At 42.5% G+C, this 26,268-nt stretch overlaps 1 protein-coding gene across 2 annotated transcripts in view; it reads right to left on the bottom strand.

Annotated features, from left to right (window-relative positions):
• Positions 1–388: 388 nt before the first annotated feature.
• The window catches only part of TXN2 (thioredoxin 2), a 38,627-nt gene continuing 12,747 nt past the window's right edge, over positions 389–26,268 (bottom strand). For both annotated transcript variants that reach the window (XM_075832270.1, XM_075832269.1), the window contains exons 2-4: positions 15,133–15,404; positions 4,696–4,819; positions 389–701 (exon numbers count right to left, since the gene is read on the bottom strand). In XM_075832270.1, coding sequence (XP_075688385.1) covers positions 585–701; positions 4,696–4,819; positions 15,133–15,404 — 513 coding nt within the window. In that variant the 3' untranslated portion in view covers positions 389–584. The remainder of the gene's footprint in view (positions 702–4,695; positions 4,820–15,132; positions 15,405–26,268) is intronic.

Genomic DNA, 26,268 nt, shown 5'->3' with positions numbered 1-26,268 from the left:
AATGTATATAGGTCCATATTTTATTAAAGACTTATAGTAACATCTGACTGGAGCATTTTTTGGGGGAAGAAAAAAAAACCGGCAAAAAACACCATCAATAAAAGCCACTAAAAATGTGAAGAAATGCAGTGTGTGAATTCAACCTTACAGAGAACATATTCAGCACACGAAAACGCTGAATATGGAGACCCCCTTGGCAATAAAGGAATACAGTTACTTTATTTGAGTTATTTTAAACAAACATGCAAAGTTACTTTTGACGATAATGACACTTCAACACGGACCATTAATTTTGCGTAAAAACGTGTTAATGCCGTGAAAGTTGAGAAACCATGAATGTGTCATTATAATGGTCTATTAGGAGTAATAATGACTAAAAAAATAACAATTGTACTGTCAAAGTTTTAGATTTATTAACTTCCATTATTACATCACATTAAAAAAAAACCAAAAAAAAAACCACAAGATAACATGACAAAAGGCTGGACTGGGGTGCACACTTGGACGAGAAAGGTTTAAAGAAAATAAAATATCTGAAAGTCCTAGTTTATAAATCACAGTTATAGGTGGGCTGCAGAAAGTATTTAGGGTCCAATGAGTTTCTTAAGAAAAGCCTCCAACTGATCTTCCTCTTTGATGCCGACAAACTGATCGATAACCGCACCATTTTTCATAGCAAGAACTGTGGGCACAGCACATACCTGTAGATGTGCAAAAAGAAAAAAATACATATCTTTAAATACATTTTACAAGTGTTATTCATTTTCAGACTAGGTATACAGAACATTTGGCAATACATTTTTATAAAAACAAACACGAACAGATTGCAAACAGTAAGGCAGCGCACACAACGTGGTCCCGTCTTCCATCTGTAATCCTGTGTAGAGTCATACACTGAATTCTGCCACACAAAGCAGTGTATGCATGCAAAACAGCAGAGCATGCACACAGAGCAGCGCACTTTATTTCTGGGCTGCACAATCCGTATTACTAAACCGGTTTTCCCGCTACACATTTATGGCATACAGAAAAAAATCTATATCAGTGATTGTAACGATAATGTGCCGTGCGGCCATGTACTCCCAGCCACCTCGTAACTCAGTGGCCGGAGCCCAGCGACAGAAGGTAGGATGAGGGTCAGGGGGCCCCATTCTAGAGATAGGTGCAGGTCGCATCTACTGGACATTTATAGCATATCCTGTGGAAATGTCGGAGATGGGAGCACCCCTTTAAAGAATCATTGATTTTTATTACGTAATGCTTGCTAAGGGAAGTACCGTAATCATTTTTTGGAGTGTACAATATCTACGTATGTTAAAATGTTTTTGCTCAAGTCACAATAGGGGACTCAAAGTGTTGTCTAGGATTATAAAGAAAAGTCCTGCTTTGTATCCAGAAAAAGCACCAGTCCATATTTGTGTCTGGTATTGCAGCTAATCCCAATTCACTTGAATCTGTGAGCTGCAGGATCAGACAGAGCCCATGGACAAGTGGCCCTATTTCTAGAAGTAAAGTAAACCATATTTTTTCTAATGTCAGACAACCCTTGTATGGTTTTTGTTTAGTTTCCTTTACTATCCTTTTTTTCTAGAGTGGAAACCAAAATATCTAGTCTTTCCTAATAATTTATTGTTCCAATCCTTGTATGAATATGGTGGCCTGTGTACCTCATCAAGTTCTGTCACGTACTTCTCATACAAGCGACCTAAAAAAAGCGCCCCCTTCAAAAAAGCTGATTGGTGGAGGTTCCGGGAGTCAGACCCTAACCCATCAAGCTATTGATGGCCTATCTGGAGGATAAGCCATCAATTGTTAGGGACTGGGCGACCCCTTTAATGACTAAAGCATTCTATTTTGTTTTTTCATCTTCGCATTCGAAGAGCTGGTTTATACGAGCGTGTGCTTTTTGCGCACGCAAAAAACGTGGCATTTTGCCTGCGCAAAAGGCTCTTAAAAGCTCCGTGTGGCCTCAGCATATGATGCGCGGCTGCGTGCTTTTCGCGCAGCCGCCATCATTAGGACACTCCGTTTGGATGTTTGTAAACGGAAAAGCATGTGGTGCTTTTCGGTTTTCATTCATCCTTTTGACAGCTGTTGCGCGAATCACGCTGTTCGCACGGAAGTATTTCCATGTGACGTGTGGTTTTCACACACCCATTGACTTCATGGTGCGTGATGCGCGAAAAACGCCCAAAGAACGGACATGTCGTGACTTTTTTTCAGCGGACTCACGCGGAGTAAAAATCACGCATATGTCTGCACGGCCCCATAGACCAATATAAGCTCTAAGGCTGCATTCACACCGAGTTTTTTGCAGGCAGAAAATCTGCCTCAAAATTCCGTTTAGCAGTTTGAGGCAGATTTTCCTCTGCCTGCACGCCGATTTTCACGGCGTTTTTCACCCGCGGCCATTGAGCTCCGCGGGCATATAACACTTCAAAGAACGCTTTCTCTGCCTCCCATTGATGTCAATGGGAGGTCAGAGGTGTAATCGCGCGAAGATAGGGCATGTCCCTTCTTGAACTCAAAGGGAGGCATTGGCAACGGTTTCCGTGCCAAAAAACTCAAGTGTGAACTCCCCCTCAGAGTCATAACTTTTTTATTTTTCTGTCGACATAGCCATAGTAGAAGAGTTGCATTTTTCAAATTTGGATGCATATAGTTAAAGGAGTTGCTCCACGACAGTCTTTATTCCCAAACCCTCCCAAAGTGGAAGAAATGGTCACAGCTGCGCTCTTTCCTGCACATCGTACACTCTGAGCATAGGCAGAGTGTACTATGTGCAGGAAAGACAGATATAGCCAGAGCACACAGAGAAGTGACAGACTATACTGTAATAAGTTGCGCAACTGACTGAGGCGCCGCACTAATGGGCAGAGGCCGGGGTGCATGAAGCAGTGACTGACTAAACCGCAGCTGGAGAACTGATGAAGACGCAGGAGCGGCTAAAGGGAAAATATTAGTAGTTTACTGCATCATTAGATATCCATCATTAGATTGTTGCCAGTATTTTTTTTTTTCTTCAATAAATCCACCTGGGGACATTACTGTACTTGCGCGATACGGTATGCATTTCTCTTGCTCTACTGTGCAGTCTCTGATTTCTAACATCCCTGGAGCATCAGGAAGCTTCCTGAGCATACCAGTGCCAGGATCGAAGTAATGCAGTCACCTACACCAATTCCCCCTCTCTCATCTGACCCTACGCGTTTCTATATAGTCATTTCACAGGCGTCTGCTATCTTTTAAGCTGGCTAACATGCCAGCGGTATTAAAATATGTCAATACATTTGTTTTTAAACACACACAGAAGCATGCTCGCGTAATATCAGTGTAAATTTAAAACTGAAAAAATGGCAAAATTGCTGGATTTTTTCCATTCCCCCCAGAAAGAGTTAATAAAAGTTAATTAATAAGTTATTTATATTAAAGTATCAGAATAAGTTATTTGTATCCCAAAATGGTGCCATTGAAAAATACAACTCATCCCTCAAAAAACCAAGTCCTTGGCTTTGTCGACGGATTAATTAAAAAGTTCCGGCTCTCTGAATGTGGCGATGCAATCACAAAAATTATTGCAAGCCCTAATGACAAAATAGAGTTTGTACTTAAGGTGTTAAACAACTCGTGCCTGATCATTACAGTATTATTAAACCTTTCCCGCCGCAGCCATTTTTCTGATTTTCACTTTCGTTTTTTCTTCCCCACCTTCCAAAAGCCATAACTTTATTTTTCCATTAATATTGCCGTACGAGGGCTTGTTTTTTGCGGGACGAGTTGTAGATTTTCACGGCACCATTTATTGTATGTAGTGGGAAATTAGGGAAAAAATATTTATGGTGTGGAATAGAAAATAAAACAGCGATTCCTTATTTTTGGGGGGGGGGGGTTTGTTTTAACTGCGGTCACGTACAGTAAAAACGACAGGTTAACTTTATTCTGCGGGTCAATATGATTACGGTAAAACCAAATTTTTTTTTTTTTTATGTTTTACTAATTTTACAAGGAAAAAAAAACGGATTGTTAAAAATAAAATTTGAGTTTTGTCGCCATATTCTTAGAGCCATTACTGTTTTATTACCGTCGATTGAGCGGTATGAGGACTTATTTTTTTGTGCTGCGAGCTGTAGTTTCACTTGGTACCATTTTGGGGTACATGAGACTTTATGATCACAAAACAAATGAAGAAAACACAGCACTCTAAGCAAGGTGAACATTAGGCCATATGCACGTTACCAGTGAAAGGATGAATCAACTCCTTGGAATGGAACAAACAACAAGAACAGAGAGCAAGTAACAGCACCAGGACTTCAAAATTGGGGAGATGTTGGATTATTCACCACAAAGTGAAAAGAATGAGAAACGTTTCGGTTCACACCTGAACCTTTCTCAAGCTTGAGAAAGGTTGCAGAGGGCCGCCCCCCTGTTTCTAGTCTTTTAAAAGCCACGTTCCCTATTGACCGCAGTATTTAACGGGTCAAACAAGCGGTATCCCGCTCGATACCCTAGTGTAGGCTGTAAGACACAGCCGACACGTTCATTCTATGGAGTGGGCTCAGCCAGTAAACCCGCTCTATACTCCCCCACCCAACGTGTGCAGAATATATATATACATGGTGGATGTCGGGAAGGGGTTAATATAGGGCATATGGATAGTGGTTGTCTAAATAAGACAACCCTATATGCAAAACATACCTCATATTCAAGAGCAAGATCAGTATGGTCGTCTATGTCAACCTTGGCCATCAAAACTTTCCCTTGGTGTTTAGCAACCACCTTTTCCAAACGAGTTCCTAAAATTTTGCATGGACCACACCATCTGAAAAATAATAGAATATAAATATTTCACTTTAAAAATGATTTACAAGTGTTTTCGTTGGTTGTATAAACAGGGTTTTTTTTTTTTTTAAATACCCAACATAAAATCCCTCTCTCATCCAGTTCATTGAGGACACAGACCCTGGGTATATGCAGTTTCCACTAGGAGGCTTGACACTAAGAAATCAAAATTGTGGCTCCTCCTACAGGCACTAAGCTAATTCGGTCTGTCCTTTAGCAGTAGGAGAACTGTAGGACATCAAAGCAGGAACAGAAGAAAGGACATGGTGACCTACTCCACAGATGCCTGCAAAACCTTGTGTTCAAGGGAAGAGCCTGTAGAAGCAAATGTGTGCACCTTCTAGAGCAGGGGTCTCAAGCACGAGGCCCGCGGCCTGAGGCTGTCATCTGCGGCCCGCGGGACACAGAGCCGCTAGTATCGGCTCTGCTCCGAGACTCTAGAATTCCCTGACATCGCTGTCCACATATGAACAGCGATGGCTGGGGCTTGCCCAGAGCCGGAATCCCGGGCAGAGCGCTAGTACAGGCTCTGCTCCGGGACTCTGGGGAAGCCTCTGACATCGCTGTCCATACATCGACAATGATGTCAGGGGCTTCCCCAGAGCAGGAGTCCCAGGGATGTCAGGAGCACAGCTGGAGTCCCAGGAAGAGCCTACTAGCGCTCTGCCTGGGACTCCAGCTCTGGGCAAGCCCCTGACATCACTGGGGCAGCCTCTACAGAGGGAACTGTGGCAGCCTCTACAGAGGGCACTGTGGCAGCCTCTACAGAGGGCACTGTGGCGTTATCTACAAGTGGGTGTGTGACAGTATCTGAAGAGGACACTGGCATTATCTAGGGGTGTGTGGCCTTATCTACAGAGGGCACTGTGGCCTTATCTACAGAGGGCACTGTGGCCTTATCTACAGAGGGCACTGTGGCCTTATCTACAGAGGAATGTAGTATTCTTATTCTAGTAATATAGTGTTATAGTAGTTAAAATAACTAATTGATTAACAATTTTGTATTGTATCAAAATTGAAAGTAATGCGACTCGTCAACTTCCCATTTTTTCTATATGCGGCCCACTTACCCGGCCGAGTTTGAGACCCCTGTTCTAGAGCTTGACAAAAAGGATGATCATGTAGCTGACTTGCACACCTGTAGAGCAGAAGCTTGATTGCACACAGCCCAAGAAGCCCTAACCACTCTTATAGAGTAGGCCATGGGGGTATTTTTTCCCGAACCTGGTAAACTTTGCGAATAGCGATCCAAATCCATCAAGCGGTAGCGTCCGCTAAACACTTCCTGGGGCTCTCCAGGAGGATAGCCAAGAAAAATCTGAACTCAGAAAGCAAGCAGTTACAGAAATGTAAGTCCGCAAGATTACATTGAGGATGTGGTGTTTTGCTCCATTGGATGACTGGTAGATGGACAAAGACGGCAGAACGATGTCCTCATTCAGGTGACGACCTTAGGCAAAAAGTAGGGTACCGTGCAGAGCAGTGCCTTTTCCTGAACAGTCAGGAATTTAGAGCGGCAGTTCAGAGACCCTCCAGATGAAAGTCACTGCCACTAGGAAAATCACCTTCCACGAGAGAAGGCAAAGGGAGACCTCACGCAAACGCTCGAATGGAGCAGATTGCAGAACCTCCAAAACCAAGTTGAGATCCCTTGAAAGAAAGGGAGGACGATAAAGGGGGACTGCATGAGCAGCCCCCTGTATAAAAAGGTCTTGACGTCGGACTTGGAGGCCAATGGGCGACTTAACAAAATGGAAAGTGCCGACATCTGTCCCATACGGGAGCCGAGAGCCAAATCCTGACCTAGGCCACCCTGGAGGAAGGAAAGAACTCTGAAAAGAAAAAATCACAAGGGAAGGAGATTGTAATCCTCACATCAACAAAAGTATGTCTTCCAGGTATGATGATAAATGCAGTCTTGAAAAAAAGTGGGGGAGGAAAGGAGAGAGGGGGGAATGGGAGAGGAGGGGGAAAAGGAAAAAAAAAAAAACAGGCGATGCTCTAAGGTGATATTGTATGTCCAGTTTGTATAAATAGATGAAAAAGATAGCAACCCATCAGCATGGGGGAGTATAGCTGGTAAAAATGTTTATTCACCCTATACAGATGTGCAAAGGTCATCGGCACAACTCAACTTTTACACTTCGTAGCATACAGTATGCTGGCCCTTGGAGTAAACACCGGCGGCAGGTAGACACTAAATCCTCCGGTGAAAGGTAATATCCAATGGATTGTATAGAAAAGAATCACTCCTTTTCGAATTCGGGATATGGCGCCTTTGGTACACGCTGTATGGTTCCTGGATCTCCTCATTGCCGTGCACTTCCTCCCGCTGCTGGTGTTGCCGTGTCTGCTCAGCTATGAGTACTGGAAGAAACGCTCTGGAGGAAGATTGGTAAATTTGATTTTGTATCCCGGGGATACCCGGGCGCCCGAAAAGTGGGCGAAATAAATTAGTCTGCCCCACCCGAGTCGAGTGGCAGTGCACCTTCAGGTGGAGTTGGGATTACCAGCTCCGGGCTTCGTGGACTTAGGTCACTGTCGGCAGGCAGGGCGATCCTTAAAAGAAGGTTTGACCTTCTGGTCCTGGTGGGATGGTTGTCTGGAAGACGGAGTGCTGAAGAACCCACAAAAGGACCAAAAAAAAAAGAGAACCTGCATTCTTGACAGAGGAGGTTCGTTTGACCCTGTTCTGGGGGAGACAAGTGCACTTGCCGCCAGTAGCTTCAGAGATGATTTCGTTCAATCTGGTTCCAAAGAGACGGGAACCTGAAAAAAGAAGGGGAGTCAGGGATTGCTTGGAAGCTGTATTTACAGACCAACATTTCAGCCAGGCCATCCTGCGTATAGCAATGGTGAAGGCTGTAGCACAAGCTACCAGACAAGTAGCATCAATAGATGCTCTGCACAGGGACTTGAACACATTAGAGAGGTGATGGGACAGATCAAACAATTCCTCCTGAAAGGAGACCATGATGAATTTGGTGTACCCATAGAGAGGCAAAAAATAGGACGTAAGACATAGTCCGTAGCCTCAGAGGCAGACTTGGCATAGGAATCCACAGGACGATCCATAAAATTCTTTTAACGAATTTGCGTCCGCCATGGGCGAAGGGTCAACTGCCAGAGACTTACCCCACTTGGAAGAAATCCCTTCCTGAAAAGGATACATAAAATCCAACCGCTAGAGTGAAACTTTTTGTCTCTGTATCAATTCCTTGGAAACTAACCCATCAAGCTCAGAAGGAGCTGAAAAGACCTTCTAGGATGGTTCAGGCTGAAGGAAGGAAACTAAAATCAGGGAAAGGAGAAGGTACCGCATCAGTGACCTGTAAATTGTTAGGGAATGCCCTAATGAGAACTTCAACACAAGTGGACCGTTTGGAAGACTTCTTGTTCTCTGGATCCAAAAAGGAATCAGAAAGTTCCCCCTCTGATAAGGCCTTCGGGCTGGGAAAATCGAAATTAATTGTGTGGACTTAGTGCTCCTTAGGCTGGTGTGTGACAGAGGAGCTGACGCTCTCGTCCCGCTTGCCTTAATAGGCAAGGGGACAATGGCCCATTTGTAGGAGGACACTATGCGCAAACCTTGAAAAGGGGCAACAGGGAGACTAATGTCAAGGCTATTTCCCAGCTAAAAAAGAAATAAAATAAAAATAAACTAGCATTAAAAAATATGGTAAAGATCCTGCTGCAATAGCAGGAGTGTCTGACTCCTACAGACACAATTTTGATTCTTAGTGTCAAGCCTCCTAGTGGCAACAGAATATATCCACAATCTTTGTTCTCCAATGTAACGAATGCGAAACAAAACATTTTCAATGACATCTGAATCTGATTAAACAAAAAATGTTTTACAGATAAATGCTGACAATATAACCTATGTTACCTATCCATCTGCTATCTAGGATAAAATTTGACACCACTATTTCAAAGAAAAGACATTACTACTAGTATTTGTATACAAAACTTCACAGAGGACTTTTAAGCACTTAAAATATCCCATTATTATTTTATAAAATAATGTAAAAAAAATGGTGTTCTAGGATAAGGCCTCACGTAGTAGCCAAGATACCGAGCAGACATACGACACGATGACGATGATTTGCAATAAAACTGCACGTTAACTTTAAAACACACTTTTCAAACTGTTCATTTTTGTTTTTAAGCAAAGCTTTTGTTGGCAACCACTATACCAGGAAATTGCACTATGACCAATGCCTTAGTATAATCTTCAGCAGCTACCTTGCAGCTGCCGTTAGCAGTGGAGTAGCTATAGGGTGTTGCAATTGCGACCGGGCCCCGAGGCCAGGAATGCCCGCGGCCCCCCGCACTATGTCTATTCAGAGTTACTATACTAACTGGGGCCTATGTAATAAACTACACTGGCCCCTGTCACTATAGTAACAGAGCACCGCTCCGGACGTTTTTCAGCGTCATGACGCTACGTGTGCCGCACATAACGTCGGGACGCCGAATGGCGTCAAGACCTGCGCTGCATCGGGGCCCAAGAGGAGGGCAAGTATAAGATAACTGCCTGCTGGGGCTCTGTATCTAAGCCTATCATGTAGTCGGCTTGGATACAGGGTCCAGCAGACAATATCACACATGGGCCCTGTATCTAAGCCTACCATGCAGAAGGATTAGATACAGGCCCCCTCAGACAGGATCACACATGGTGTGATATGGTCTGCTGGGAACTGTATACAGGCCCGTATTTGCCACTAGGCACTAGCGCTCTGCCCACGGTCTCCAGCACTACTCCTAATGTCACTGTCCATATATGGACAGTGATGTCGGGAGCTCCCCGAGGTATGCATTTAACTTATACCTGTGACGGATGGCATACAGTTGCATCGGTGGCCCATAGGCTCCCAGGCTTAATTCACATCTGCGTTGGAGGTTCCTTTAGGGGTCTCCGTCGAAGATTCCGCCGACAATACCGGAAACAATAGTGCAGCATGCTGCGCTATGGTTTCCGGTAAAACCACGGACACCCCGATGGAACCCATTAAAGTCAATGGATTCTGTCTCGCGCCAGTTGTCTCCTGCATATCTGGCATTTTCTTTGTTCTGATCTTCTGACAGAGCAGAACAACAGAATGCAAAACGCTGATGTGAACAGGGTCTTACCTGCTTACTAGTGATTATTCACCTACTTTTGAAAGTAGGTGAATGACCGCTAATAACTCCAAGCGCAGGGACTCCTTTGTATCTGCACTAGGTTTTTTCAGTGGCGCACACGCCCGAGATGCGCCAGATTTCTGGCACATCTCGGGTCGATCCTGTGCCCCTTACAGGCATCAGTAAACGAAGCATTGACAGCTCTAAACTGTCATTGGTTAGTTTACATCACGTGGTGCCTGGTTACCGCAGTTCATTGTCCTACTTTTAAAAGTAGGCCAATCACCCGGGGAGAACATAACCTGGGACCAAGTGATGTAAACTAACCAATGACAGCTTAGAACAGTCACTGCTTCGTTAATTGTCACAGACCCATGAAAGGTAACAATGATAATTGTTTCGCTTTTTTGTCTGTTATGAACGGGTTTTTATTTTTCGTTTGTGTCCTTTTTTACAGGTTCGGTTGTTGGACTACATAGGATTCGAGGACTACTTCGATGACAGCCTTTTTTCTTTTAATTCTCAATAAAATAGTTATTGAGCATTGTGCATGGGATTTTTATTTCAATAAAATATATTTTCTTTGTATTTTTTTAAAATGTATTAGTTTGCAAAATTTTTACGGTTTTCGTTTTAGATTAAAATTAAATCTGGCAGAAGCGTTTTTGAAGTCTACATCTATAGTTTTGGTTTGTGGCATTTCAGTGGAATTTTTTGGGATAAGTGCCATTTTTTTCAAAATGCTGTATGCTCCGAGTATGGTGTTTATTTTTACGTTCTTCCCATAGGCTTCTCTACAAGACTTGAAAAATTGCCTATTTTAAAATAAAAAAACGCTCAAAAAAAAAAAAAGATTGGAAAAACGACCATAGAAATTTTTGGGATTTTCGTTTTTGTTTTTTCTTCCCCACCTTCTAAAAGCCATAAAATGTTTAATTTTCCATCAATAAAGCCATATGAGGGTTTTTTTTTTTTTTTTTGCAGGACGAGTTGTAGTTTTTCAAAGCACCATTTATCATACCATAAGATTTATTGGGGAAACTGAAAAAACATTCTTTGTGGGGTGGAATAGAAAAAAAAAAATCTTGAGGGGTTTAGTTTTTACGGCTTTCACCGTACGGTAAAAATTACATGTTAACTTTATTCTACCGGTCAACATGATTACGGCGATGCCAAATTCATATATTTTTTTTATGTTTTACTAATAATGCAAAAAAATTACATTTGTGTTTTGTCGCCATATTCTGAGTCAAATCTTTTTTATTTTTCTGTCGAAGCGATATGAGGGCTTATTTTTTGCGGCGCGAGTTGTAGTTTCTATTGGTACCATTTTGGGCTACATGAGAAATTTTGATCACTTTTTATTACATTTTTGTGGGATATGAAGGGACCAAAAAACAGCAGTTCTGGCGTTTGAATTCTTTACGACTTTCACGGTGCGGGTTAAATAATACAGCTATACCAATTTTGTTTATTTTTTACATTAGAGGATAAATGGGAAAAGGTTTTTTCTTTAACTTTTCATTTATTTTTAATTTTTTTAAACTACAAAATACTTTATTAAACTTTATTTGACACAGTTTATTAGTCCCCCTAGCGCACTATACACTGCAATTCTAATTTATTGCAGTATAATGTAATTTTTACAGGCTCCAGTTAAGCCCTGACAGGGCTTAACAGGAGATGAAGAAAGGCAGTCCTGGGTGCCTTCATTAGGCCCGTGGGCTGCCATAACAAACATTGGCATACCGCGATTGCGTCCCGGGGGGCCGATGAGTTGTCAGAGGGCGTTCCCCTCTTTCTAACGTCTTAAATGCTGCAATCGTCATTGATTGCAATCGTCATTGCAGCATTTAAGGGGTTAAACGGCCAGGAACAGCGCGATCGCTATTCCTGGCCTTTAGTCACAGTGTCAGCTGCAATACACAGCTGGCAGCCACAGCGTACATCACATATAATCGCACCCCCCCCCCTCACTACGTGATATTACATCATGGTGCGGAAACAGTTATGGCATTTCTTTTTACAAACGTTTAAAAGTGCTGAAAAAAGTGTGTGAAGGCCTTAGGCACATGACCTGTAGTCACAATGTTGAAACGAAATTGCAGGCCTTCCGCAAAGGACACCAATAAAATGGTTGCTAAAAAGTCCGGGCTCCTCAAAACTCTTTTTTAAGTCTATTAGGCTGAATTCACACATCACTGCGTTTTTGCAGATTTTTTTAGGCAAAGCCAAAAATGGTTTCAAAAGGAATGGGAAATATAAAAGGAACAGCTTATAATTCTCCTTCCTCCTGGATCCACTTCTGGCTTTGGTTAAAAAGAAACTGCATCAAAATCTGCTCCAAATATTCAATGTGTGAATCCAGTCTAAATGCCCCCTTTAACTCCTTCATGTATTTGGACCTATTTCATCCAAATTGCGGTGTACTTCTCACAATAGAAGTAACAGTACGTTAAATGGATGATGTGGGCACAGGAGCTGTGCCTTCGACATCAGCAGTGGGTGCTGGCTGTAATATACAACATGCCATAGTCAATAGTGATTTTAAATTTTACTTAAAAAAAGTATCAACATGCAAAGCGAGCTTTAAAAGGGTTTTCCCATCAGGGACATTTATGACATAGGTTATGTCATAAATGTCAGATAGATGCGGGTCCCACCTCTGGTACCAGCAGCTATCCCTATAACAGGACCCCCTAAACCCTGTTCTACCACTCTGTTCCCTCTGACGCTTGGGATTCCTGACTATGTAAAAAGAAAAACAGTGAAGCTCGCTGAGCTATGCGGTTTCCGTAAATCCCATAGTAGTGAATGGCAGTTACGGAAACACTCTAGCATGCGAGCTACGCTGTTTCCGTAACTGCCATTCACGTATATGGGACTTACGGAAACAGTGTAGCTGTGTAGCTCAGCGAGCATGTCTTCACATATTAAGAAACTGCAGCAGCATAGATGAGATGATACAGCAGAACAGGTAAGTGTAGCCAAGAATCCAGCACTGGGGTGACATAGAAATCTTACCAGCGCCTGTGTCTTAATCACTCTGCTCCTGCTTAAATCTTTTGCTCACCCCTCCTTTCTCCATAGACTTGTATGAAGCTGGTCACTTACTGACATTCTCTCTCTGCTCCCCCTCCCCTCTATAGACTTGTATGGACAGGCAGTAAAATGACACCCCCCACCTTCGTAAGCCTGTCAATTCTTCTCTGTAACTAAGTACGGACTTTGCTTGACGACAGGAGGTTGACAGCATATTACCTAGTGGCAGTAATTTCACACAAAATGTAGCTGTTTTATCCATGCAAATTCTAAAAGTAAATAAATTCCAAAACGAATCTATATCTGGAATATTATTAGATTAGCATAAAATACTTAAAAAGTTAGTGTCCATTTAGCTTATTAAAGACATAAAACCGAATTAGTCTTACCGCTAAATTCCTTTTCCACGACCATGAGATGATCCTCTGCCTGTTCATCTAACAGAAAATCAACCAATTTTTTGTAATAATGGGAAAGAACTCAGAATATCCTGAGTGTTACCTCTTAGCAGTAATTCCAGCTGAGTTAGCCAGCTTTTTAAGATTCTGCCTACATTAGGTTTAAATAATGTAGATGCGGCTTTTCATGTCTTCCTCACAAACCTACCTTTAAACCATTAGATCTTTCAAACAATGAATGTCTTCAAAAAGTAAACTATTTCTTGAAATTTTCGCATGGGGTACATCCACTTTTAGTACAAATAACCCAGGTTTTTATATCCTCCTCTTCAAACGAAAGTCTACATCTGATAAAGTGTTCAACACAAAACTATCTGGTCTTTTCCACGCTTCTTTAATGTACATTTTTGTGTACTGCCTTTTTTTTTTACTCTGTTCAGGCCGACTAAATATTTAGACATAAACAGATCTATGAACTTTAAACTCTTCCCTCCGTAGCCAATTTTCGATTTTTCATTTTCGTTTTGTCCTCACCGCCTTCCAAAAGCCCCTTTTTCATTTTTCCGTCGACATAGCCGTATGAGGGCTTGTTTTTTGCGAAACACTTAGTTTTTCATGGTACCATTTAATGTACCATATAATGTACTGGGAAAAAGATTTGTTGTGGGGTGAAATGGGAAAAAACAGCAATTCCGCCATTGGTTCTTGGGTTTCGTTTTTATGGCGTTCAGTAAAAACGACATGTTAACTTTATTCTACGGGTGGATACAATTCTGGTGATACCAAATTGACATTGTTATTTTATGTATTACCACTTTTACAAAGAGAAAACTATTTGTTAAAAAATAAATAGTGTTTTGTTGCCACATTCTGAGAGCCATAACTTTTATTATTATTCTGCCGATTGAGCGGTATGAGAGATTATTTTTTGCAGGGCAAGCTGTCATTTTTATTGGTATTATTTTGTGGTACATGCAACTTTTTAGAGCATTCACTGTGCGGGTTAAATAACATTATATTGTAATACTTCTGACTTTTACAGACGCCACGATACCAATTATGTAACTTTTTGTTTTACAATACTTTAGGGAAACAATAGTAAAGAGAGGGCTTTTTGAACTTTTTATTTTATTTTTTTAATGTATGAAAAAAACCCAAAAACTTTATTCAACTGTTTTTTATAAGTCCCCGTAGGACGACTTGAACCAGCAATCGTTTGATGGCTTGCTTGATATACTGCAATACTAATGTATTGCATTATATCGCTATACTGACCGTCTCCTATGAAGCACTGCCGGAGTAGAAAGATGGCAGACCTAGGGATCTTCATCCTCAATGTTAATAGTAGCCTAAATAGCTTTTAACAAGTTCATTAATATAAATCAGAAGAAATCTTTTTATATTCCGAGTCAGATGAGTTGTCTGAATCTCTATCAAATGAGACTTGAACATCATCATCATCTGAATCTGAGGAAGAAGAAGATACCACTCTTTTCTCTGGGGTTAGATGGAATATTTAGCCTCTTGAACTGTTCTATCATAGCAAACCTGATTTTTTTATATGCCTCATCCAGTTTTTCATTTCATCTATCAGGGAGTTAACTTGGACCACATTAACTGTTCATTTTTTGCTAAGTTTTCTATTGCAAGGAGTTTAACAATGTGCTATAACTTATATTGGTTGGAAATCCCCTTATGCTGTAGGTCTACAAATTACAATCGAACTTACTGTGCATGGAAATCCACTACCACTGGGGTTTCACTTCCAACAACTCGATCCTGAAAGTCGTCTTTATTCTGAATATTGAATGTCACTCTAGAAGAAGGGGATTCATGAATCTTTTGAGCAGCGGCAAGGACAAGTTTTGTTGAGGTTGTTGATAGCAGACCACGTGTTTGTGTGCACGGCGGTGAAAGGCAAGTAGAGAAAGGTTGTACTGATCCAGTTAAATGTCTCCCAAATGAGGAAATAAATCGTCTTAACATCAACCTCTGTGCCATCTGGAAAGAGAAATAAAAAGTCAACAATAAGACTATATTGTTCCATCACAGATTACATTCAATTTAACAAGAACAACAGCACGGCAAATCTTGAACCCGACATAGGTGCCAGCAACTACACGTTGTAGGGCTGGGTCCACACATCATTCAGTCTATAAAGTGCAGAGCCAGATGTAAATCCATAAGAGAGGAAAAGTATGAACCTCTGGCATGGCCTAGCAGGCATAACTAGCGGCAGACCTGGGGGCCTTTATTAGAAACCACTGTCATAGAAATCACCAACACCATGCGATCTTACATATGGTGCCGGTGGGGTGAGAGGGAGCTACCGTCCTCTCTCCAAAGCCACTCAGATGCAGCGCTCGCTATTGAGCGCCGCATCTGAGGGGTTAAACTGGCAAGATCGATACGGATATCGATCTCGTCCGTTCGAGCAGGGCTGCTCCCTGCCCTCAGCTACCAGAGGTAGCGGAGATCAGGGAGATTTAACGACTGCCCGCTCTGTTTATTTATTCCGATGGAGCGCCGTGAAAAGGCGAATGCATCGGAATAAAGTCCATTAGTGGCCGCCGTGAAAAGGCGTATTGGCGGCCACTAATGGGTTAAAGAAAAGACTCTAGGAACTCTTCCTGTAGCTACTTCTATGAAAAACAGCAGACAGCTAAGCCCTAAAAGAAAAAAAAAAAAAGATAATGATTTTCAAAAACAAAAATGTGACAACTCCAATTCACATTTATGTAACAGGTGTATGCTGTGGTTTTGAAAAAAAACAACAAAAACAAACCAAAAACAACCATTCTTCGGGTGCCTTAACACACTGTACTATGTTTTTACGAAACAAGCGGTTTTCTTCCTGGGCTTTTTTGATGCATTTTTTTATTTTTATTTTAAAGCGTAGCTAAACTTTTTAAAAAAAAATTTGGACATTACAGTGAGAATTCACATGGCGATTTTTGTCAGGCAGAAAAGAATTTGATTTCGAAATTGCCAGCGTTTGATGCTTTTTTTTCTTCCCCGATCGGCCAAAAGCCTCCCAGGGAAAAAATAAATAAAAATAAGACTTTGCATCCCATTGAAATAAATAAGGACGATTTGGGGCGTTTCTTGGCGCTGATTTCAAAGCGGTTTCTGCGTTAAAATCAGTGTAGTGACATGAGACCCCCACCAAGCGCTAAATCTAAGCAGCAGAAGCGCTCGAGTGAGCGTTTTGCCGCTTAGTTTCTGATTTGCTTTTGACGGAAAGTCGTGCAGTGTACGGATACATAGGCTTTCTATGGAGTCGGTACCTTGTTCACTCGGCTTTCCGAGGAAAGCCGATCAGAAACAAAGCATTTTAGCGATCAGAGGGGGTGTCAGTGCTCAGTCCCCCCACACTTTAAAACTTCTGAAATGTCACTGTGAAATGTATAAAGTTATTTAAAAGTTTAGTTACCCTTTAAAAAAGAAATAAAAAGGCTGTAGCCAGTTGGTTGCTATAAGTCAATAGGCAAATACGAAACACACTACAAACCAAGCATTTTCTTGTTGTGGTGTTTTCACATTTGGTGCGATTTTTGTGACCAAGGTGTTTTTTCAAAAAGCAGCAACCTTTAGATATGTTTTTTTTATTTGTTAAATAAAAACAACAGGATTTTTTGAGTACTCGCCATAAAAGCCTTTTCTTGTCCAGTTCATTGGGGGACACAGACTGTATATGCTGTTGCCACTAGGTGGCTTAAAATTAAGAAATAAAAAAGTGGCCCTGCTACAGGATATACCTCCCCTACAGACACTAAGCTATTCAGTCTGTCTGCAAGCAGTAGGAGAAGCAGATACAAATACGTGACATTGGGGGACCAAGACTGTGGGACGTCCTAGGAGCAGTCCCCAAGGATGGAAACAGAATACAGGACATGGTAATCTTTTTCACAGATGCCAGCAGGACCCCTGTGTACCTGATAGAACTTGACAAAAGTATGCAAAGGAGTCCGCGTGGGTGCATTGCACAACTAAAAGGGCAGATGGCATATAGCCAAGGAAGTTCCAATGACTCTGGTAGAGTGGGCCGTGACACGAGAAGTGGGATCCTTGCCCCGAACTCGATAAGCCTTTCGAACAGTCAATCGAATCAAGCAACAGTGGCTTTAGAGGCCACCAAACCCTTCCTGGGACCCTCAGGGAGGATAAACAAGGAATCCGACCTCCGGAAGGAAGCAGTGACAGAAATGTAAGTCCGCAAGGCTCAGACAACATCTAGGTTGTGGAGGGAACACTCCTTCGGATGACTGGGAGATGGATAAAAGGACGGAGAAACTACATCCGGATTCATGTGAAGTGTCGAAATATCCTTAGTCTTTTTTTACAGGAATAGAATCACTTTTAAAACAGAATATTGCAATACACATTTTAGAATACAAAATGACTTTTAAAGCTCTTACCACAACCCTTGACACCGCCCCCCCCCCCTAATAAATATCCTTAGTCTTGACATCAGCCTTTGACGCCAGCAGGCGACTGGACAAGATGGAAAGTGCAGGCACCTTCCCCTTCAGGGAGCAGAGTGCCAAATCTTGATAGATTAGCCACCCTGCAGAATAGATAGAATTTTGGAGAGAGAAAAACGCAAGGGAGCTAGATATGTAAGATACGATGGTAAATGCGGGCTGAATAAGGCTTCCTAGCCTTGAGCATAGTGAGAATGACTCTCTGGGAGACCACGAGCCCTCAGAAAGGCAGACTAGGCCACGCCATTAACGTAGCAACCTAAAATTCTGGTGGAAGAGGTTTTTGAGAGAAAAGGTAGGGACAGAGAGGCAAGGGCTACAGGATGTTGGCCAGCAGGGACACGAGGTCCACGTACCAACACCAGCGTGGCCAATCTGGAGCTATCATGATGGCCTGAATTCCCTCAACCAGGAATCTAAATTTGGATCTCGGCGCCACAAGAGCGTTCATAGTGCAGGGCTCTGGATCTCGGGCGACGATGCAGGGGACCTGATTGAATCTGGGAACCATCAGGTCCACGTCCGGCAGTACCCCACCTGAGACATATTTGGTGGAAGACCCCCTGGTAAAGAGACCACTCTACGGGATCCACCTTTCTGCAACTCAGTTGTCGACCCTGTAAATGTGGACTTCCGTCAGAGCAGGAAAGTGAGCTTTCCGGCCAGACCACAATCTTCGCGGCCTCAGCCATTACCTGCACGATGCAAGTGCCGCCCTGGTGATTTAGACAAGCCACTGACGTGGCATTGTCCGTTTGAACCTGCACCGGATGTCTGGACAGTGACTATGTCAAGTGCAGCAGGCAAAGAAATAAGCCTCATTTCCAAGTGGTTGATGGAAAGGGATGATTCTTGTGGAGACCACGGCCCCTGAGCCGTAAGATTCAAAAGGTGCCTCCTCTAGTCCTTGAGACTAGGATCCATGAAGATAATCAGCTAGTTCAGTGGTAGGAAGAAACGACCCTGGGGAGAGAACCTTCGTAAAAAGCCGTGGCCAGACCTAAGGAAAGAGCCACAAATTGGTAATGATGGGACAGCACTGCAAAGAGTAGGAAACAGGGGTCTGGCAAATAGGAACATGCAGATACACATCCTTGATGTGTGCCATGGAAGCAACGACAGACCGGAGGGATTCCATCCGAAAATGACAGACCCTGACATGAGAGTTGAGGTGCTTGAAATTCAAAATGGGCTGAACAAAGTTGTCAATTTGTGATAAGACAAAACGGTTGGCGTAAAAACCCCGAAACCTTTGGGTCGGTGGTACCAGAATGATGAACCCTTGAAAGAGTACAGAGTCGTTTGCTCGAAAAAGTGTGGCCGCCCTGGAGGGGGACTGTGGAACAGAGGACTGAAAGAAACAATCTGGACGGGGGCTGGTAAATTTGATCTTGTATATGGAGGATACCACCTTCCCAACCCTGGCGTATGAAATGTGAGAGAGCTAAAAGTCCTTGAAGTGTAGAAGCCTGCCCCCCACTTGAACTGAATTAAGTAGGGGGCCCACCTTCAGGCAGAGCTGGCTCCAGCCCTTGCGGCTTGAGGTTGGGGGGGTCACCAGGAGGGGTGAGCATTAAAAAAAAAGGTTTGGCCTTCTAATCGTAGTGAGACTGCGGTCAGGAAGACGTGGTGTTGGTGAACCCACGAAAAGACAGAAAACAAGCGTCTATTTGAACCTTTGGGGAAGAAGGTGTCCTCTTGACTCCCGTAGCCTGAGATAATCTAGTCCAACCTAGTTACAAAAAGACATACCGAACCTAACCTCCAGTGGGGGAGAGGAGACAGAAGATGCTGTGTAAGTGAAGGTAGACGAGCCGGTCTGCTTTCAGGAGTTTGCCACGAGAAGGAGACATGGACGTAGATTCCAGGGGAGGACGGGCTGAACAAGAGTCCAGGGGAGGGCGATTAGACATCCTGCCAAATATGAACTGAGTGATGTTCTCTAAGTTATCAACAGCTCTGAAAAGAGAATGAGACCATTCTGGATCGAGACCCACCATACCAGGTGAGCAATACGGGTGGGGGCAGGGGTGAAAAAGCCACAGGCATTTGGCTAGGAGGCCAGCATGCATCACATAAGGAAGTAGACGGACCACAAGAAAATTTTGTACTGAACTTGGAACATGCATAATTACAGTAGATGGGGTTATTAAACCAATCACAGCTAGTGCGGAACCACTCAGTACTGCACAGAAATAGATACTCCTCTTTAGGGACTAATGACTGTCTTCACCTAGTTCTGCTAGGATAAGCACACCAATTGAGGCTAGGGCACCAGTATGGGAAGGAGAGACAGGTCAAGGGCCGGTCCTACCCAACTTCAGAATGTATGATGTCCCTGCAGAGACAAAGATGCAGTAGCACTGGTCAGGAGGTCCTGTGTCCCCGGCAGAGTTGTGCAAATGCAGGAGAGACAGATAGGCTCCGACCTCGAAGTGTCGCGAATGGCTGCCGGCGGACATGTGAGGAGCCTGGCCAATCGGAGTAGTAGGCTGAGACCCCATAAGGGGATAGTGGGAAAAAAAAAAAAGAGAAGAGCGATTGGAGGATAGGGAGAACTGCTTCACTGCTTGTATAGTTCTACGTAACGAAAAATAGCACCATAATAAATTTAATGGCGTACAGCAGTAAAAAAAAAAGTGCCATAGAGCCCCAAAACACTGTGCGGACGATGGAAAGCTCCAGTGGACCTAAATCACATACAAGCAGTAGTTTGGAAAAGGAGGTAACACTCACCCTCCAGCTCAGCGCTTTTCTTTCTCCTTCTCCCAGATTAGGTGAGCAGCAGGAGCACCTCCTCAGTGTTGCACCCTTTGCTAAGGGGACATTGGTGGGAAAAGTGTGAGAGGTGCTCCTTAGGCTGGTGGGTGACAGAAGCTGACGCTATTGGCGCATTTGCAATATGACACCGTGCGCCTGCCAAGGAGGGGACAACAGGGAGACTATGTCAAATCTGTGTCCTATCCTTCTTGCTAAAAACGGAAAAAACATAATTCTTTAGTAGAGACTCTGGAGGGGCCACTTTTTTTTTCTGTGTCTGGCATTTTCAATTTACTATAGGGGAGCCTATGGAAAAATAAATACCTGAAATTTGTTTTATACTTAATGGCTGCTGCGTTTGGAAAAAAAAACCCATCATGGTCCCCAAAAAAATGCACATAAAGAAAAACAGAAAACAAAAAAAATAAACAAAAAAAAAACCAAACACATTCAATTCATGGTTTTTCTTACAAGCCCAAAAAAATAAAAAATAAAAAGTGTGTGAAGGAAGCCTACGGCTGGGTTCACACGACCTATTTTCAGACGTAATGGAGGCATTTTGCGCCTCGAATTACGTCTGAAAAAACGGCTCCAATACGTCGGCAAACATCTGCCCATTACTTTCAATGCGCTTTACGATGTACTGTGCCGACGACCTGTCATTTTACGCGTCGCTGTCAAAAGACGGCGCGTAAAATTACAGCCTCGTCAAAAGAAGGGCAGGACACTTCTTGGGACGTAATTCGAGCAGTTTTTCATGGACTCCAATGAAGAACAGCTCCAAATTACGTCCGTAAAAGACGCCCCGCAAAATGAAAGTACATGCAATTACGTCTGAAATTCAGCAGCTGTTTTCTCCTGAAAACAGCTCCGTAATTTCAGACGTAATTGCAGTTATCGTGTGCACATACCCTAAGAGTATGTGCACATGTGGATTATATGTTGCAGATTTTCTGGCTGTCTTTTCCGGTCGGAAAATCCACAGCTTTTACATACTTCTGCAGCAAAGTGGATCAGATTTGAAAAAATCTCATCCACACGCCGCAGAAAAATTCCACCCAGAGTACCGTGTTGAATTTAAATCCACAGAACGTCAATTTTTTTTTTTTTTAAAACATTTTTATTGATTTTCTGAAGATTTTTCACATAACATAATATGCAATAAACTGTTACAGGAATATAATCACCTATTGCTGATGGTATGAAAATCACATTCCCACAATGACACTAAGCTCATAGTTGTTTACATCATTATGTGACAGTTATTGAAGGTCATTACAAGAATTTCCATAACATTTGGTGTACAGCGTTAACAATGAATATCCCTGAGGAACAATGCATATAAAACTTTTTTAATATAAGTGTAAACATGAATAACCTAAACTGGAGCCACATGAAGCTACATTCCTAACCGAGTTGGCCTAAATATCATTTCAAAGTTACAGATATTATGTTCTACGCGTTCCCAACACTCCTAAGGTGCCCTTGAGATCCTCTATCAGGTACCAAGGTGATCCCGTGAATGGATCGATCATTTTGCATACCTCCTCCCCCGAGAAATGCTCTGTTATGAATAGTTTCCATTTCCCCCAAAATTTCCCCCCTTGTGCATCCTTGTGTTTTAGAACATCCATTCTATCTAAATAGAATAGGTTTTTAATCCCCTGTACAACCTCACTTGATTGCGGGATATCTGGTACCAACCATTTCTGGAGTATGCATCGTTTTGCCACCATCAATGCCGCATGTGTAATGGGGGGCAAGTGGGTTACTTCTGTGTCATCTGACCCTCCATCATGCTGGACATGTAAAAAAACTTCCATTGGCCCCAGGAGCCCCTTAAATCTGCTTATTTGTTGCATTAAAGATGCCATTTCTTTCCAGAATGGCTGTATTTTGGTGCATGCCCAAAACCCATAGTACATGTCTGTGCGAGGTGAGAACGTCAATTTTTGTTGGGGAATCGCCACAGAGTTGTTGTGTATTTTCCCCATAGACTTGCATGGGGACTTTAATGCTTTCCCGTCGCTAATATGCCTATTTACGTCGGAAATAAGTTTTAAAAATGGCGCCCACTCAGAAGCCGAGCAGGCGCCTTAGCCGCGATGTCTCTGCTGTGTTGCACATAAAAATTTCTGATCGCAAGCATTTAACCCCTTAGATTATGAGACTGTGGCAGGTCTCAATAGCAATGCACTAATTTTGCCATTGTAGTCTATGGCATAAGCGATCTAATGATTGCAGGTTCAAGCCCCTAGGGGACTAAAAAAATATAATTAAAAAAAATGTAAAAAACAAAGTTCTAAAAAATAAAAATATATAAAAATTCAAAATCACCACCCTTTCCATAGATCACATATAAAAATAAACATATTAGGTATCCCCAATATTTTTCCAATAAGGTGAATGCCATAGCAAGACAAAAAAAAAAAAAAGTCAAAATGGCCGAATCGGATGGATAAATGGAATAAAAAGTTATCAAATTGCCAGAATGCTCCAAAACGGTATTAATAAAAACGACATCTTTGCACATACAAAAAGACACCTTACACAGCTCTGTACACAGAAATATAAAAAGTTATGGGGGGTCACAATATGGCGATGCAAAATATTTTTGTTTCTTTCAAATTTTAATTATTTTTTTTTTTAAATGTACTGAAACATAATAAAAACTATATAAATTTTGTATCACCGTGATCACACAGACCCGCAGAATAAAAGGTAATGTGTCATTTTCACCGTACAGTGAACACTGTAAAAATGAAACCCATAAGAAAACGGTGGAACTGCTATTTTGTTTCAAATTCCACCCAATTTTGAATTTTCTTCCAGCTTCCCAGTACATCACACATCGTAAATCGTACCATCAGAAAGTACAATTTGTTCCGTAAAAATGAAGCCCTCAGATGACGGTCAACGAAAAAAAAAAAAGTTATGACTTTTTGAAGGCAGGGAGGAAAAAACAAAAGCATGTAAAAACACTGGAGTTCTATACCATCTAGTTACCGTCTTGTAAGAGTTCTCCTGTACCCGCACACAGCTGGAGAAGCCATGTGAGCGTCTAACTAGGCAAGAAACATCTTTAGTGAAAGTTAAATCAAGTTCTCTCTCCCAAACAAGAACAAAGCTGGGTTTATTTAGAAGCAACCCAGAGTACAATTAAGGGAGAAGACCCTTTGTAGGTGTGGGAAGTAAAATCTAAGTTTCAATTAAGGAAGGTTCATTAAATACTCCTACTATGCCAGGCCGTCCAGCCCTAGGAACATCAGCAGAATCAGGACTAGGTCAAGTGTGAGATCAATGGTGGGAGATTGCAGCTGGCAAGGCAGCAAAGAGCCAGAGACACTTACATTAAAGAGGCTCTGTCACCAGATTTTGCAACCCCTATCTCCTATTGCAGCAGATCGGCGCTGCAATGTAGATAAGAGTAACGTTTTTGTTTTGTTTTTAAAAACGAGCATTTTTGGCCAAGTTATGACCATTTTTATATTTATGCAAATGAGGCTTTCTAAAGTACAACTGGGCGTGTTTAAAGTTAAAGTACAACTGGGCGTGTATTATGTGTGTTACATCTGGGCGTTTTTACTTCTTTTACTAGCTGGGCGTTGTGAATAGAAGTGTATGATGCTGACGAATCAGCATCATCCACTTCTCTTCGTTACCACCCAGCTTCTGGCAGTGCACAGACACACAGCGTGTTCTCGAGAGATCACGCTGTGACGTCACTTCCTGCCCCAGGTCCTGCATCGTGTCGGACGAGCGAGGACACATCGGCACCAGAGGCTACAGTTGATTCTGCAGCAGCATCAGCGTTTGCAGGTAAGTAGCTACATCGACTTACCTGCAAACGCCGATGCTGCTGCAGAATCAAATGTAGCCTCTGGTGCCGATGTGTCCTCGCTCGTCCGACACGATGCAGGACCTGGGGCAGGAAGTGACGTCACAGCGTGATCTCTCGAGAACACGCTGTGTGTCTGTGCACTGCCAGAAGCTGGGTTGTAACGAAGAGAAGTGGATGATGCTGATTAGTCAGCATCATACACTTCTTTTACTAGCTGGGCGTTGTGAATAGAAGTAAAAACGCCCAGATGTACACACACAATACACGCCCAGTTGTACTTTAACTTTAAACACGCCCAGTTGTACTTTAGAAAGCCTCATTTGCATAAATATAAAAATGGTCATAACTTGGCCAAAAATGCTCGTTTAAAAAAAAACAAAAACGTTACTCTTATCTACATTGCAGCGCCGATCTGCTGCAATAGGAGATAGGGGTTGCAAAATCTGGTGACAGAGCCTCTTTAAAGAGGATCTATCACTAACTGAGTAACGCCCTATCTCCTAACTAATCTAATAGGCGCTTTGCTACTGCTAACTAGTGTATTTTTTTTTTTTCAAAAACGTTTATTACGTATCGACTACGCTATTGATTCCATCAAAACGATTGAACTTTTGCACAACTGAGACAAACGGAAACCATTGGCACCGGATCCGTCACCATTGAAATTAATGGTGATGGAAACCTATGGTATCCGTTTGTGTCTGTCAGAGCTCCGTTTCGACGGAAAGCTCAGACGGAACGGAGCCCTAGTGCAGATGTGAACAAAGCCTTGTGTGCATTTTTCTAAATACGCTAATGTGGCTATAAAAGCCAAATAGGAGGTGAATTTTTTCACTCTGGGCGGTGTAATGTTTTCTGTATGAAGCTGCCCAATCAACGTACAGCTTCTCCCCCTTCCCAGCAACACAGGTGATCATATAGTATACAGCTTCCATTTCCTACTGTGCTTTCAACTGGTGATACCTCTGGTTGTTTCACAGCTAGAACTGCGATTCACTGTTCTAGGTGGTCCACAGCCGGAGATATGGCTATTTGAAGTGATCCCCTTCCCTCCAGCCTCAGTCTCTCTCACTGTGTGAAGCAGCTTCATGCGGATAGGACAGCGTCAAAGACTGTGACATAGCTCCACCTCAGGAGAATCGCTCATTTGCATATTGAGAAAAAAAAAGCTCATAACTTTTAAAATAATAAACTTTTTGGAACACAATTTTCACTAGCACGATCAGCAGGATGGTGCCTATTAGATTCGCTAGGAGATTGGGCATTACTAAACTAGTGACAGATCCTCTTTAACCCCTTAAAGGACACAGCCCGTTTTTCACCTAATGGATCAGGCCTTTTTTTTTTCAAGTCTGACATTTGTCACTTTATATGGTAATAACTTTGGAATGTTTTTATTTTTCAAGCGATTCTGAGAATGTCTTCTCGTGACACATTGTACTTTAAAGAGGCTCTGTCACCACATTATAAGTCCCCTATCTTGTACATAATGTGATCGGCGCCGTAATGTAGATTACAGCAGTGTTTTATTTGAAAAACAATCTATTTTCACCGTTATGACCTATTTTAGCTTCATGCTAATGACTTTTTTAATAGGCAACTGGGCGTGTTTTTACTTTTGACCAAGTAGGCGTTGTGGAGAGAAGTGTATGACACTGACCAATCAGCGTCATACACTTCTCCCCATTCATTTACTCTGCACATAGTGATCCTGCGTTGTTCACTATGTGCAGTCACTTACTCACACATTAACATTACGAAAGTGTCTTGACAGTAAATG

This window comes from Rhinoderma darwinii, chromosome 7, assembly GCF_050947455.1.
Source record: "Rhinoderma darwinii isolate aRhiDar2 chromosome 7, aRhiDar2.hap1, whole genome shotgun sequence".
Taxonomy (NCBI): Eukaryota; Metazoa; Chordata; class Amphibia; order Anura; family Rhinodermatidae; genus Rhinoderma; species Rhinoderma darwinii.
This window is presented reverse-complemented; position numbering and strand designations above follow the sequence as displayed.